Consider the following 17,362-nt stretch of genomic DNA (forward strand, 5'->3'; position numbering starts at 1 on the left):
AACAAATCAACCCCAAATCTTGGAATTTGCAACAACATGGATAGATCTAGAGTGTTAATGCTAAGTTAAATAAACCAGTCAGAAAAAGACAAATACCATATGATTTCACTCATATGCAGAATTTAAGAAACAAATGGATGAAGTAAAAAAAAGAGAGAGAGAGAGACAAACCAAAAAAACAGACTTTTAACTAGAGAGAACAAATAACCAGAGGAGAGGTGGGTGAACGGGTGAAATAGGTGAAGGGGATTAAGAGTACGCTTATCAATAAGAACACTGCATAATATATAGAATTGTTGAATCACTATATTGTACACTTGAAACTAATTTATTACTGTGTGTTAACTATACTGGAATTTAAGTAAAGAACAACAAAATACCTTTCTCAACATCTCTGGCAATCAGTGCTCTTTTCCTAGCACTGCTACACATTGTTTTCTTATTTTCATATTTCCCTACTCATTGTTTTCTTATTTTCATATTTCCCTACTCATTCTAGTAAGATTTGGAGAGAGAGAGGGTAGGTAGATACAAGGACACAAGTCACCATCTTTTTATTTCTTAAAATTTTAATTTATGTCTACACCTGTACATGTATATAATTTTGCATGAATGAATGAAAGTGAGCATAGGCTTTTTAAATAAATACTTAATTTAAATTTCATTTTAAGTAGAATATATATATAGAAATCACACAAATCTTAGATATCTAGTGTTATTTTCTCAAAGTCAATGCATTCCTTTAACCAGCACACAATTCATGAAATACATCTTCATCAGCACTCTGGAGCCCCTCTTACCTCCTGCTGGTCACTCACCCTGAGAGGTAACCATTATCTTGACTTCTTCTAATACCATAAATTGGTTTGTTTTCAAATTTTATGTGAACAGAGCCACATGGTATAAACCTCACTGTGTGCATATCTTCCTTTGCTCAGCTTGTGTTTGTGGGAACATCCATGTTGTATACAACAATAGTTTCTTTCTCATTCCACTTCTAGGTGTAAACTCAGACTTAAGTGGACCTAATGTCTTGCATGATAAAACTGTTCAGGGAAGCACTATTGATCTCCAAACTGGAGACATTCCAAACATCTCCTAATAGTAGAATTAATATAAATGGTTTATATATTCATACTATACAGTACTAAACACACTTTTAAGAAGTTTTTTTCTTTTCCATTTTTACCTAGTTCTATCCCTATCCCACCTCTTGTGTCTATTATAACCACACTAGTTTTCACCTGCATCCAAGGCAAATCATGTTAACAATTTAGTATGTATCTTTACATATTTTCTCCTTACGTAATCATATACACATGCATATACATATATATACATATACACACAGATGTACACCCACCCATAACTACAGAGGAATTGTAAAAAGTGTGTTCACAATATACATCATACCTACATTTCGCTTTGTCATGTCATCATATTAAAGCCTAGATCCCTATATTTTATTTTATTTTTTTAAAATATTTTATTTATTTGATAGAAAGAGAGGATAGCCACAGAGGGAATAGAGCAGAGGGAGTTGTGGAAGGAGAAGTAGGCTTCCCACAGAGCAGGGAGTCGAATGAGGGGCTCAATTCCAGGACCCTGGGGTCATGACCTGAGCTGAAGGCAGACACTTAACTGAACCACCCAGGCGCCCCTAGATTCCTATATTTTAAAAATACATATCTGGAATAACATAATGAATATTAGAAATTATCAAAAATTGAGTTTTTATTATAGCTTCTTAGGTATTAAGCAGTTCATATAATCTAAAATGAAAATATTGGCTAATTCATTTTATTAAATATTTATTCCCATGCCAGGTATGTCACAAAACCCCGAGGTTTCTTTTCTTTGCTAGTACACTTAGCTATGTTCAGTTTTAGACACAGCAGTGTAATAGGAAAAGATACACTAGATCCTGTTCAAAGGACAGAAATAGTTATCTCTTGTGAGAGAACTAAAGAGAAGAACTGGGGAGTGAGGTAAGGTTGTAGACGAGAGATGACCATGTTCTTCAAGTATGAAAGGCTTATGACATGGAAAAAAACAACACTGGTCTTATTTGAACTCAGGGGTTAAAATAACAATGGAGTGGAGTTATGGAGACACAGAATTAAATTCAAAATAAATTGATTTTCTAACAGAAAACTTTAGAGATGGAATGGACTGTCTTGGGGACCAGACAGATAGCTGGTATTATACTGTGTGAAAATTTCAGGCCACATATGGGTAATTCCACCTAAGTAGCTTTAAAGCCCCTTCAACTTGGAATAACATGACTCTAGAATTTGTCTTGTTTCAACTTTTCATTTTCCTTAACAGATATATTATTATGACCTTTATTTTTAATGGAAGATGATTGAATGTGAAAACCTAAACCAGGAAGAAATAATTAAAGAACTGGTGAGTCAAAGCCAAATTTCTTTACAATTACATTTGCAAGAATATTAAATGGAACATTTTTACACTCCTTTCTGGAGCTGACCTAGATTTCTTTTACCCCATGACCTTTGAAAGTAGAGAAAAACCATATATATGGTATAACTTACCTTCTTGTGAGTTAAAACGACATCAGTGTGATTGACAGTTTATAATTTCTAATAGCAAAATAATTTTTAAATTATTTTAAATAGGCAATAACCCAATTTCTTTTTTTGGAACAGTGTTTATGCAATGGTTTGTCTTATGAGATGGTTGGACAAGAAGGATCAGATACTTCAAAACTGGAGATGTTTTTCTCAGGGTATCCCCGTATAGTTGGATTATCATTATTTCCTAATTTAACAAGTCTCACAGTTGTTGCTCAAGATATAAAAGAAATTTCAGGGCTAGAAACTTGTTTACAACTTAAAGAACTCTGGATTGCTGAATGCTGCATAGAGGTAAGTCTAAACATAACCATATATGAAGTATTTTATGCTGAATTCTTTGGCCTTGGAAAGATAGTTCCTTGAAATATATGTGTGAGTCATGGATCAAAACAGATGGAGAGGGCCATACATGATGAAGTAAAATAAAACCCTTTACCCAGTAAATCAAAACAAACAAAACAAATGGGTAAAATACAGAAATAGATTTCTACAAAGGAGAAAATAGAAACAAAGACTCAAAATGTAGACATATTTTACTTTATAGTAATCATATCAGATCTAAAAAATGCCCAGTGTTGCTTAGTAGTAAATTGGTTTACTTAGTCACTCGCTATTGGTTATGTGAAGATTATAACATCTAGGGGTGCCTGGCTGGGTCAGGGGAGTATGCGACTCCTGATCTTGAGGTTGTGAATTCAAGTCCACCTTGGGTACAAAGATTACCTAAAAATAAAATCTGAAAAAAGAAAAAGAAAATTGTAACATCTGTAGTGAAAAGCAAGATTGCAAAATGTGTCATGAGTCAAGGAAAGGTGCATACCTTTCAACTCAGAAATCCCTAATTCAAGATTTAATCCTAGAGGAGTAAATCAACAGCAGAAAACAACATAAAGTTACCTGTTGCAGTACTATTTATAATATTTAAAAAATTAAACAAATATTTCACACATGGGTATTTTTAAGAATGTTATTGTAGCTTATATAATATTTTGTAATTATTAAGTATTATTTGAATGATTACAGAAATGTTTTAGATGGTCTTAAGTTTAAAAAATCTACAAAATTATATAGGTATAATGATTATAGTATAAAAATAGATATAGAGTTAAAATTTTAAAAGAATATGAACATTGGAAATAGTTGTATTTAGGTAGAAGGATTGCACGGTTTCTCTTTTAAAATGTTTAGTTCATTTTGAGGCTCTTGTGTGGTTCAGTTGGATAAAGGTCCAACTCTTGATTTTGGCTCAAGTCATGATCTCAGGGTTGTGAGATGGAGCCCAGCCTGAGACTTCGAGCTCAGAGTGGAGTCTGCTTGAGATTTTCTTCCTTTCCTTCACCACCTCCCCCCACTCCTCTGCATGTGCTGTCTCTCGCTCTCTAAAATAAATAAATTTTAAAAATCTTTAAAATGTTTATTTTGTTGGATACAGATTTTTGCAATAAAATGTGATTTTAAAAAGAAAATGTACTTATAATCTATTTTATTAAAAGGATAATGCGAAAACATAACACTCTTCAGTCTCTTTTTTTTTAACAGAAAATTGGAGGTCTTCAAGAATGTAGAAATTTAGAAAAACTGTATTTATATTATAATAAAATTTCCAAAATAGAAAATTTAGAGAAATTATTCAGATTGGAGGTTCTCTGGCTGAATCACAATACAATTAAAAATATTGAGGTAAGATTATTTCAGTAATTTGTATGTAAAGTCAGTTACCCCTGTGGAATTTTAATCACAATGTCCAAGATCATATTAAGGACATATTTATGACTAGCTTAATTATTGTTAAGAAAAACTAACATGTATATAGCATTTTTAATGTGTGGAAAACTTCATATGCCATGTTTTCTTTACTCCTCCCACCAAGCCTGGGAGGTAGGATATTATTTCTTCCTTGAAAGTTAAAAAAAAAATGGAGATTTAGCGAAGTTGTATATATAATTTGCCAAAGATTATAAACACACTCTGTGTGATGTGTTTTTCTTCCTACTCATCTTCTTCCTTCTCCCCTCCGCTCCCTGTTCCCTATTCCAATAATTCTCTCTGTGTTCCAGAGAAACAAGATGACTGCATTAAAGCACCTTACTTACTTCTGTGCTTATGAAAGTACACAGTACCCAGTGCTCAGAGCACTTGGAGAACTAACCAGATTGATCAGATCATTTATAAATATATATTTTACTGACTTCTTCTAAATGATATATTGTCTAAATTTTTAGGGCTTGCAAACTTTGAAGAATTTAAATGACCTCAACCTTGCTGGAAATCTAATAAGCAGCATTGGTATGTATTATTTCATTTGGAATATGAGATAATGCTACAATAATTTTTTATCAGTATGAAAAGTACATTCTTAGATTTCTTTTTTTAGATTCTTTTGTATGATATTTTGCAGAGCATTTCTAAATCTATGATTATAGGATGTGAAAATACTAATCAGTTGTTACTAACTATACAGTGTTACTGTTAGCCTTACTTATATGCAAGAAATGGTGATCATATACACCATATACAACTATGAAATATGATAGGATATGAACAAGAGGTAAAAAAAGAAAATTTAATTTTTCTTCCATCTTGTTTTTTAAATTAAAGGTCGATGTCTTGATCCCAATGAACAACTGGAAAGATTAAACCTTTCTGGTAACCAGATATGTTCTTTCAAGGTATGTTTAAGTGGAACAGTCTATATTTAACAACCTAGGTCATGAACCATATTATTGTAGAAAATGCACTAAATTGTTCCTTCTTAAGGGGCAATTTAATTATTTTGGACTATTCAATACTCTAGGAAATTTTAGAGGCAGCTAATTAAGTTGGCCCTAATGATCTCTGACACTAGTAAAACCAAACAAGAAACTATTTATACTTAGCTTAGTTTTCATCTGATCTTTCTGGCTATACCTCTGGTTTTTCATCTTCTAACATCTAAAAAAATGGTTTATTCCAGGTTAGTCCCAGGATCTTTTCTCATTACTATCTGTATTCCTTATCTAAATAATCTCATCATCTTATGACTTTAAATATCTCTTCTTCATTTGTTACCCCAACTTCCTACTTTCCCTAACAACTATTTCTATTTCTACTTTCCCTAATAACTCCCCAGAACTATAGACATTCTGCTATCCTAACTCAAACTGATTTCCTCTTCACTGAACCTTCTTCTCCTGCAGCCTTCTGCACCTCTCTAAATGGCATCTCCATTTTTCTAATAACTTAAGCCAAAATCCTTAGTCATTTTTTTTATTCCTCTTTTTCCTTCATAACCCATATCTAATCCATCAACAAATTCTATTGGCTATACCTTCAGATATGTCCAGCCTGACCATTTTTTACCACCTAGATCTTTATTAACCTGGTTCAAGACACCATTATCTCTAACCTGCATTCGGGGGGTTGGGGGAAGCCTTTGAACAGGTCTCCCTTTCACTACTATGAGTGTTTTCTACACGGCAACCTGCTGTGTAGAAACCCGCTCCTTAAAAAATATGTCAAATAAAATCAATCTTCTGCTCAAAATGCCGGTGGCTTCTCATCTCTTTCAAAGAATTCCTACAGTGGCGCACAAGATTCTATATAATCTAGTCTTCCCTCGCACTGTGTCTCTGACCACAGCTTCTACCACTTTCCCTTTTGTTTACTCCCTTCCAGCCACTCTGGTCTCCTCACTGTCCTTCAACATAGCTAGTGCTCTCACCTTGGGGCCTTTGCACTTGCTCTGGGATATTCTTCCAGTAAATATCTTCATGGCTTATCTCCTCATTTCTTGCAGGATTTTGTTCAGATGTTCTTAGTGATACCTTTTCTGGCCAATTTTTGTAAAACAGCGATAACCTCTACTGTCCTTCCTAACCTGAAGCATTCCCATCACTCTTTTATTGCTTTTTCTTCTTGGCACTGATCCACATCCCTTACTAGAGTACAAGCTCCATGAGTGCAGGAACCTTGCCTATTTTGTTCACTGCTGTATCCACAATGCTTAAAAGAGTACTTTACATGTAAAGTATCAATAAACATTTGAATGAAATAGAGGAAAACAAAAAGACTTAATGTTTATGGCATGTAGTGTAGGTGAAAACATACAGCATTTACAATTTTGACAATGTCCAGTTGAAAGTGCATACTCAAACACTTCCTCTAGACAGTAACAAAGATGAATAAATTCACTATAAAAATGATTTTGAATTGATCATTATGAAAATACACATTTGCTCACTCAGAGAAGACTATTAGATACCAAAAAGTTATAGAATGAGACAGAATATTATAAGCACTTTAACCAAAACTTTTAAAAACATACTAAGTTTAAACAAAATTTTATTGGTCAAATTCAAGAGGAAGTATTTGATGTGAATACTGAGGGGCTGACAGAATTTCAGTAGGCATTGGAGGAGGATCTTCTATAATGCATTCAGAGGGACTCTTGATCTTGGGGTCATGAGTTCAAGCCCCACATTGGGTATAGAGATTACTAAATATATATATACATGCAGTGGGAAGTAGGCATTCTAAGATGGGGAGAACAATATGCATGGAGATATGGTGGTAAGAAATCAAGGGGTATATTTGAGAACATCAGCAGAAGAGAGCAGAAGGAACTATGAAAGATAAATTTGGAATGCTGTGGGAGGCAATTTTTAAGCTAACTTATGAGACATGAGTAGGAGGTGCCTAGGGAAAGAGCATTCCAGGCTAAGTGTGAAGGACCTAGTTGAGGGGGGAAAGAGCATGGCAAATTCAAGAAACTAGAAATCTGTGGCTGGAAGAGAGTGAGGGAGAGAATTTATGAGTTGAAGCTGAAGAAGGTAAGTCCGCAATGCTATGAAGATAAGGTTTTGTCCTATCCTGGCTAGCATGTGGTGCTTCAGCCTTGTGGTGCAAAAGAGCATAGCTGCATAGGAAGATCTGTCTCTTGCAGGCCTGCCATAAGCCAGAGGCAGTATTGTACTGTGGTAACATGAAGTTTAAATAAAATAATAATGTAAGGCTCTTAGAATAATGGCTAGCACCCAGTAAGTACTCAGTAGATCTGCTATTTTGTGATTACTATCACTTGAATTACATTAACCTATTCTGTTTCAATCTACTCATCAAAAAAATATGGGTAAAAATTGGATTGTGAAAATTTATTATATGGCATAAAATTAAAAAGGTTCTCTGTAACAATGTTTTAGAAAAACACTGAAACATGATTCACAGCAACTTTTACTATTCCGACAGTAAGAATGTCCCTGAAACACTATTATCTTGAATTTTTATCTCTAATCTTTCCACCCACCTTAAAGATACTATACTGGTGGTGATGGAATAACTTCTGTGCTACTTTCCATCCATAATAGGTACCGTAACACTAATTTTCAGTGAGATTTTGTGCTTTCATAGACTGCAGTGTCATCTGATTTTTAGATAGGTGGGGGTAGGGTAAGACTTCAGAGTTCCTACTCAGAGTTCAGAGTTCATGGAAAGATTAGAGATAAAAATTCAAGATAATAGTGTTTCAGGGACATTCTTACTGTCAGAATAGTAAAAGTTGCTGTGAATCATGTTTCAGTGTTTTTCTAAAACATTGTTACAGAGAACCTTTTTAATTTTATGCCATATAATAAATTTTCACAATCCAATTTTTACCCATATTTTTTTGATGAGTAGATTGAAACAGAATAGGTTAATGTAATTCAAGTGATAGTTCATCATAGCTCAGATGGGTAGTCAAAGGCAACATAGCCACTCAGAAATCAAAGAGAGTGTTAACTCCTTGGAACAGTCTGATAGCCTACCTTCCTTTGCCCCTGCAGAATTTGACCAAATAATTCTCTGCACAGCTCTATCCAGAAATCTCCATTTCAGAGCAGCTCTGCTTAGTCCGACTTCTGTCATGAGCCCAGTACTAGCCTCAGTGCCAGCCAGCAAGCCAAGTTCTCACTTGGCCAGAGAGAGTTCGGACACACATCAGCCACCTGACCCTGTCTTACTTTTGACTCTACGAGCTTGACTTCACTACTTACTTCCCAATTCCATTTGTACTTTATCTTCAGAACCATTACTTCCTGGGTTTTGCTTTGGATTTCCCTTAACTCTGATTCTGACTCTACTAACTAGCATTACATCTGTTTAAGGCCAGCCCCACCACAGTACCCTCCTCCGCCAGGCCTCTGTCGTCAGTTCTTCTTTAGTTTTTTCAACACTTAAAAAATATAATCACCATTCCTAGCTTAGAGACTGAGGCACAAAGCCTATATAGACCCTTAGCTTCTAGACCTGTGTATATGTAAGCAGTTGGTAATAGAGGTGAGATAAATTCTGTAACAAAGGTAAACCCAGTGGCTAAGAGAGTTCATAGTAGCAGCTTCTGCCTCACACTTGGGCGATGAAACAAGACTCCCAGAAAAGATGGTACTAGACTGAGTCTTGACAGATTAAGAGGTAAAACTGGGATGAAATTCAGTTCACTCAAAGGCAGCAGCATGAGAGAAGGTATAATGATAAGTCAGGGTCTAGCACATTCTACAACTTCCACTTGTATGGTCGAGCCAAAACATGAAATGTCAGGTTTGAGACAGAAGAGACAAGACCGAAGAGTTAAGCAAGGGCCAGATGCCAAATAAAGGAAGGTGTAAACAGTGGCTTGAGCCTCAGGATAAAAGATGTTCAGGAGAAGCACTGGTCTGGATGTGCATTATTAATCTACCCCACCCCCGACCTGCACAGGGTGTGAGGAAAATGAGGTCCTCAGGAGAAACCTAGGTTTCAGTTGCCTTTAAATGGTAGGAAGGACATTTATAGAAAAACAGCAAAGAAACAAAAACCCCTAAAAATCAGGAAATCAATGGTGATTATAACAGAACAGGGGTTCCCTAGTCTTTGATGAGAAGAGAAGATCTGGTGGCCCAGAAGAATGGTAAGCAGTGTTCCTAGAGTGCTAAGTGTGGGAAATGGTAACAAAGGAAGCAGGAGACCTACAGATACACTGGGGAGGTTTGTTAGCAAAGGGGCTGTGCAGAGGAGGCAACGTTGTCTTAATAAATGTGCTCAGGTGACTGGCTCCAAGATCCCAGTTATGGAATATATGTTTAGTAAATATTCAAAGAATATTTGCTATATTTCTATATTCTTTGAATATAGAAGAGTCTGCTTTCAATTATTGCTATCTATTCTTCATGTACTTGACATTTTTCACTAGAGAAAAAAAATTTATCCATCTAAATCACTTTATTTTTTTATTTTTTTAAAAGATTGATTGATTGAGTGAGGGAGTGATTTGACAGAGAGAGACACAGTGAGAGAGGGAACACAAACAGGGGGAGTGGGAGAAGAAGAAGCAGGCTTCCCGCCGAGCAGGGAGCCCAATGTGGGCCTCAATCCCAGGACCCTGGGATCATGACCCGAGCCGAAGGCAGATACTTAACGACTTAACTGAGCCACTAAGGCACCACTAAACCACTTTAACATGTTTAAGCACATAGTAAAATGCATGACATTAAGTTATGGGTGATCTTAAGTGTTCAAATGCCTCCTTTAGAAATGGGACTGTTGCCATTAATTAATTGAGCATTATCATTGCTGTTGTTTTAGGACCTCACTAACTTGACCAGGCTGTGTCACTTAAAGGATTTGTGTCTGAATGATCCTCAATATAAAACCAATCCAGTTTGTCTGCTGTGCAATTATTCTACACATGTATTGTATCACTTGCCTAACCTTCAAAGACTTGACACATTTGATGTGTCAGCAAGACAGATCAAGGAACTGGCAGATGTAAGTGCATCCCTAATCAGATATCTGTGACTTAAGTTTAATTAACTGCTTCTTTCTGGCTGTGTCCACATATGGTAGGTGGTATTATCTTGTCAGTTCTTGTCACCAAATCTTGCTTTTGCCCCAGTGAGCTGGTTATTTCACATAAATGTATATAAATAATAATATTAGTACTAGAATCTCAAATTTGATGACATTACTGGAAGGTGAATTAATAGAAAAGCATAATTTATACAAAACAAAAGAAATCTGATTTTCATGAGTCCTAAGAATAACTGAACTAGTGCTATAGATATAAAAATTAATAAGGATTAGCTAATGTAGAAATGAAATAAGTAAACCTCTCATTTGGAATACTATATATCAAAATTAGAAAATGTCCATGGTTGATGGTAGTATGCCAGGATTAGGTAGATTTTAATCTAATGGGAGATGGTTTGGGGTTCCTTAGAAGTACAGGTGGATCAACCCCTGCGCCCCCAAAATCTTGAAGAGCTCTCACATCTTGGAGAGAGCCGTTCCTGGGCTGTTAACTGACAATGAACCTCCCAGTAAAGGGGCTACTTTCACATGCCATCAAAGAATTGTTTCAGATTGGAGTGCTTAGGAACTCGCCATATTTATTAATAGTCTTTCCACACTGTATTTCTTCCTCTCCTTACAGTCCAGTGTGCCACATTTGTTCATCCAGTTAACCATCCAGTAAATAGGTTTTGAGCATCTAGAAAGTGCCAAGCATGAGCCCTCCCATCTTTTCCTTGTGGCTCATCTATCATCTCAATATAAACCATGCCTTTATCTATTTATCTTGTCCCTCTTCTCTTACTAGCCTGAGGATGTATTCTCAGGTTCCATTCTCTCCTCTCTTTTTTCCATAACTTAGATTATCCTTTCTCCCTCCCCAACCTAAAAATGAGCTGTCTTGCAGCATCAAGCTAGAGTTCTTGTCTACTAGCAGATGAGCAGAGTCATTGGAGATTGAGGGAAGAATGTCTTCTCTAACAGTGTTAAGTCAAAAATAAAGTAAAACTTCACAATAACACATTTTTTGAAATATCCATATATCTGCAGAGTTTTACATTAGGCAGTTTCTTCAAAGGTGAGCTGGTAGATGCTTCATGAAATTACTTGGCTTATTAACTTATCCAACAAATATTTAATACCTGTTACATTCCAGGCACAGCTCAGGCCCTAAAGGTATAGAGTGACTGAAGCCAACAAAATCCCTGCTGCTTAGAGTTTACATTCTTATGAGAGAAGACAAATAATAAGCACCTAAGTAGGAAAACAACTAGTACCTCAGTAGTGATAAATGTTATGGAGAAAAATAAAACAAGGGCGAAGAAAATAGGATTATTGGTGGGGGCAGCAGGAGGTGTGTTGGCTATTGTATATAGAATTGTTGGGAGAGGATTTCCTCAAGCAGCACTTAGGCCCTAGAGACCTGAAGGAAGTAAGTGAGCAAGCTTTTTAGGGATCAGCAAATGCAAAGCACTTGAGGCAGGAGCATGCCTCTCATATTTAAGGAACAGGAGGTTAGTGTAGGTGGAGCTGAGTAAGTGAGAGGAAGAGAAGAGATGAAGACAGGAATGGCGGAGGGGGATCATATGAGACTGTAGGATGTTGTAAAGATTTTGGCTTTTACTTTGAGTGTGGTGGAGTCACTGGAAAATTTCAAAGAGGAGAGACAAAATGACTTATGTTTTAAAGGGATCCTTTTGGCTAATGGATTAAGAATAGGGGATTTGAGGGAAAAGGCGAGTGCAGAGAAACCAGTTAGAGCCCAGTCACTGGGATGAAAGGTGTTGATGGTTTGATACAAAGAGTTAGTGGAGGAGATGGCGAAAAGTAGTCACATTCTGTAGTAGTTAGAAGGGCGGAAACCATCTGGATTTGCTGATAGTTTGGATGTGAGGTGCAGAGGAAAGAAATAGAGGAATTCCAAGTTACTGGCCTCAGCAACTGAAGGAGGGAAGAAGTTGCTCTTAATGAGATGAGGAAGAATAGGGAAGGAGTAGGTTAAAAGGAAAAATCATGGGGCGCCTGGGTGGCTCAGTAGGTTAAAGCCTCTGCCTTCAGCTCAGGTCATGATCCCAGGGTCCTGGGATGGAGCCCCGCATCGGGCTCTCTGCTCGGCAGGGAGCCTGCTTCCCTCCCTCTCTCTCTGCCTGCCTCTTTGCCTACTTGTAATCTCTGTCTGTCAAATAAATAAATAAAATCTTTAAAAAAAAAAAAAAAAGGAAAAATCATGGCTTAATTTTAAGCATGTAAAAATTTTTTTAAGATTTATTTACTTGAGAGAGAGAGAGCACGCCCACATGCAAGTGGGGGAAAGGGCAGAGGGAGAGGGAGAGAAACAGGCTCTCCTCTGAGAGCAGAGCCTGATTCAGACTTGATCTTATAATCCTGAGATCATGACCTGAGCCAAAATCAAGTCTGACACTTAACTGACTGTGCCACCCACCCAAGTGCCTCTTAGGCATGTAAATTTTGAGCAGTCTTTTGAACATCTAAGAGGATATGTTCAGTAAGTAGTTGGGTATATGAGTCTGCTACTTAAGAGAGTTGCCAGGGTTGGAGATACAAATATGAGAGTTGAAGGCAGATAGATGGTGCATAGAGCCAGGGACTGGAGAAATCACCCAGGGAATGGTGTAAATGGGGAAGTGTGTTGGTTGGGTGTTAGAGACTGGGGAGAGAAGAGGAACCTGGAGAAGAGATGGAAGAGGAGAAGTAAGAGAGGTTCTTTTGACATTCTGCCTAAGATTGTCATAACATTTGGTTTAGTCTTGTGTATGTCAAAGTACTATCATTAAAAGAATAAAATAAGGAATTGTTACATCATTCCTTATATCTTCTCTTTCTTTACCCTTTTAAGGCAAAAATAAGATATATAATATAGCTCAGGTTTTTATTTAGATCAAGATGACTTTTCAAATTCAAAGTATTTTTATTTAAGGATTGCATATGGATTCCCAAGATACTTTTTCTTCATTACCATTCATAAGAAGACAGGTTGTGCCAGGTTGTAGGAATTCTCCAGTGTGATAAGCCCTTGAGCAGAGAGTACTGTTGATTCTTCAAATTTTCACCCATGACTGTGAGTCATTTATGTATACTATAAGTGACAAGTAAAGTCAGGAGGATCACCATGGAGTCAGCATGGGAAAGAGGGACGAATATGGGAGTTCAAAACAGAAGACTTGGATTCAAGCTCCAGTTGTATCCATTGCAACCAGTCACTTGGCAAGGCCTTTCCCTTCCCAAACTTCAGTTTTCTGCACTATTAATATAGTGATAATAAAAATAGTCCCTGTCCTGTTATTGTAGAGATGCAGTGAGTTAATGGGCATAAAACCCATTTTAATTGTTAAATACTATAAAAATAATTACTATGAAACTTAGTTGAGCCTATGACTTTTCATTCTTTTTGGTAATCAAAGAAGCAAATGGAACGAATTTTGTTAGTATAAACATGCGACTGGATTTAACATTACAGTTAGACTATTAAAAAAAATTCTTACTGTAATAAATAAGTAATTCTACCAAAGTGGAACTGAGTGAAAAATGAGTTCAACATTCTCAAAAGTCCAAACGCAAAAAAGCAAATTGAGTAGAGTAGCCTACAAAGTCAGTTTGCCACGTATTTACAATTTACAACATAATCTTCTCCGCTTTTCCAAAGTGTTAGTATATACCCTCAAGCACGGACAAAAAAAACTCTGATAATTCTTATTTATTGTTGTAACACTGTAAGTGATTTTGAAAGAGTTCAGGAATAGTAAAATCTCACAATGTATGTTCCTAAATCCAGACATAGTTATATTCCCCCCCCCAATTTATTAAATTTTTAATTTTTTTATAAACATATAATGTATTTTTATCCCCGGGGTACAGGTCTGTGGATCGCCAGGTTTACACACTTCACAGCACATCCCCTCCCCAATGTCTATATCCCCACCCCCCTCTCCCGGCCCCCCTTCCCCCAGCAACCCTCAGTTTGTTTTGTGAGATTAAGAGTCACTTATGGTCTTAATCTTACAAAACAAACTGAGGGTTGCTGGGGGGAGGGGGGTTGAGAGAAGGGGGGGTGGGGTTATGGACATTGGGGAGGGTATGTGCTTTGGTGAGTGCTGTGAAGTGTGTAAACCTGGCGATTCACAGACCTGTACCCCTGGGGATAAAAATACCTGTTTATAAGAGTCACTTATGGTTTGTCTCCCTCCCAATTCCATCTTGTTTCATTTATTCTTTTCCTATCCCCCAAACCCCCCACGTTGCATCTCCATTTCCTCATATCAGGGAGATCATATGATAGTTGTCTTTCTCCGATTGACTTATTTCGCTAAGCATAATATCCTCTAGTTCCATCCATGTTGTCACAAATGGCAAGATTTCATTTATTTTGATGGCTGCATAGTATTCCATTGTGTATCTATACCACATCTTCTTTATCCATTCATCTGTTGATGGACATCTAGGTTCTTTCCATAGCTTGGCTATTGTAAACATTGCTGCTATAAACATTCCGGTGCACGTGCCCCTTCAGATCACTACATTTGTGTCTTTAGGGTAAATACCCAGTAGTGCAATTGCTGGGTCATAGGATAGCTCTATTTTCAACTTTTTGAGGAACCTCCATGCTGTTTTCCAGAGTGGTTGCACCAGCTTGCATTCCCACCAACAGTGTAGGAGGGTTTCCCCCACATCCTCGCCGGCATCTGTCATTTCCTGACTTGTTAATTTTAGCCATTCTGACTGGTGTGAGGTGGTATCTCATTGTGGTTTGGATTTGTATTTCTCTGATGCTGAGTGATGTGGAGCACTTTTTCATGTGTCTGTTGGCCATCTGGCTATCTTCTTTGCAGAAATGTCTGTTCATGTCCTCTGCCCATTTCTTGATTGGATTACTTGTTCTTTGGGTGTTGAGTTTGCTAAGCTCTTTATAGATTTCGGATACTAGCCCTTTATCTGATATGTTGTTTGCAAATATCTTCTCCCATTCTGTCAATCAGACATAGGTATATTCTTAATAAAATATAGAAGCATGTAGAAGAAACTGTGCAGGGATATACTAGAAACTGAAATCCATAGATATCTGTGGAAGGTGGGGGCAACTGGGCAGATGGGAAACAGGTGTGGGCAGTAGACTTTTCATTGTACACTCTTCAATTATTTTGATGTTTAAAACATGAATATATTATTCAAAAATAAAAATTAGGGGTGCCGGGGTGGCTCAGTTGGCTTAGCCTCTGCCTTTGGCTTACGTCGTGATCTCAGGGTCCCTGCTCAGCATGGTTTCTGCTTCTCCCTGTCCCTCTGCCCCTGTCTCCCCCTGCCCCCCACTAACTTGGGCTCTCTCTCTCTCTCTCTTGCTCTCTCTCTCAAATAAAACTTTTAAAAAGATTAAAAGCTAAAGAAAGACTATTTTTTGTCCCCCCACTTAAGGGATTCCCAGGTTAAATTTAAATTTCAGATAAGCAACAAATAATGTTTTAATATCATACTTCTTTTTTTTTTTTTGAAGATGATCTCCCAGATTTTTATTTTATTTTTTTTTTAATATTTTATTTTTTTTTATTTCCAGCATAACAGTATTCATTATTTTTGCACCACACCCCGTGCTCCATGCAATCCGTGCCCTCTATAATACCCACCACCTGGTACCCCAACCTCCCACCCCTCGTCCCTTCAAAACCCTCAGATTGTTTTTCAGAGTCCATAGTCTCTCATGGTTCACCTCCCCTTCCAATTTCCCCCAACTCCCTTCTCCACTCTAAGTCCCCATGTCCTCCATGCTATTTGTTATGCTCCACAAATAAGTGAAACCATATGATAATTGACTCTCTCTGCTTGACTTATTTCACTCAGCATAATCTCTTCCAGTCCCGTCCATGTTGCTACAAAAGTTGGGTATTCATCTTTTCTGATGGAGGCATAATACTCTATCCCCAGGGGTACAGGTCTGTGAATCACCAGGTTTACACACTTCACAGCACTCACCAAAGCACATACCCTCCCCAATGTCCATAATCCCACCCCCTTCTCCCAAACCCCCTCCCCCCAGCAACCCTCAGTTTGTTTTGTGAGATTAAAAGTCACTTATGGTTTGTCTCCCTCCCAATCCCATCTTGTTTCATTTATTCTTCTCCTACCCACTTAAGCCCCCATGTTGCATCACCACTTCCTCATATCAGGGAGATCATATGATAGTTGTCTTTCTCTGCTTGACTTATTTCGCTAAGCATGATACGCTCTAGTTCCATCCATGTTGTCGCAAATGGCAAGATTTCATTTCTTTTGATGGCTGCATAGTATTCCATTGTGTATATATACCACATCTTCTTGATCCATTCATCTGTTGATGGACATCTAGGTTCTTTCCATAGTTTGGCTATTGTGGACATTGCTGCTATAAACATTCGGGTGCATGTGCCCCTTTGGATCACTACGTTTGTATCCTTAGGGTAAATACCCAATAGTGCAATTGCTGGGTCATAGGGCAGTTCTATTTTCAACATTTTGAGGAACCTCCATGCTGTTTTCCAGAGTGGCTGCACCAGCTTGCATTCCCACCAACAGTGTAGGAGGGTTCCCCTTTCTCCGCATCCTCGCCAGCATCTGTCATTTCCTGACTTGTTGATTTTAGCCATTCTGACTGGTGTGAGGTGATATCTCATTGTGTTTTTGATTTGTATTTCCCTGATGCCGAGTGATATGGAGCACTTTTTCATGTGCTTGTTGGCCATCTGGATGTCTTCTTTGCAGAAATGTCTGTTCATGTCCTCTGCCCATTTCTTGATTGGATTATTTGTTCTTTGGGTGTTGAGTCTGCTAAGTTCTTTATAGATTCTGGACACTAGTCCTTTATCTGATATGTCATTTGCAAATATCTTCTCCCATTCTGTCAGTTGTCTTTTGATTTTGTTAACTGTTTCCTTTGCTGTGCAAAAGCTTTTGATCTTGATGAAATCCCAATAGTTCATTTTTGCCCTTGCTTCCCTTGC

General features: G+C 37.4%; 1 protein-coding gene across 4 annotated transcripts in view; it reads left to right on the forward strand.

Moving 5' to 3' along the window:
- The first annotated feature begins 2,361 nt into the window (after window positions 1–2,361).
- LRRC9 (leucine rich repeat containing 9) overlaps window positions 2,362–17,362 on the forward strand; it is a 109,414-nt gene continuing 94,413 nt past the window's right edge. For all 4 annotated transcript variants that reach the window (XR_004286014.1, XM_032344367.1, XM_032344366.1 and 1 more), the window contains exons 1-6: window positions 2,362–2,409; window positions 2,670–2,888; window positions 4,137–4,277; window positions 4,820–4,883; window positions 5,196–5,266; window positions 10,173–10,355. Coding sequence is in view for 3 of the 4 variants with exons in the window: in XM_032344367.1 (XP_032200258.1) it covers window positions 2,362–2,409; window positions 2,670–2,888; window positions 4,137–4,277; window positions 4,820–4,883; window positions 5,196–5,266; window positions 10,173–10,355 (726 nt within the window). In the remaining variant the exon portion in view is untranslated. The remainder of the gene's footprint in view (window positions 2,410–2,669; window positions 2,889–4,136; window positions 4,278–4,819; window positions 4,884–5,195; window positions 5,267–10,172; window positions 10,356–17,362) is intronic.

Source organism: Mustela erminea, chromosome 5 (genome assembly GCF_009829155.1).
Source record: "Mustela erminea isolate mMusErm1 chromosome 5, mMusErm1.Pri, whole genome shotgun sequence".
Classification (NCBI taxonomy): domain Eukaryota; kingdom Metazoa; phylum Chordata; class Mammalia; order Carnivora; family Mustelidae; genus Mustela; species Mustela erminea.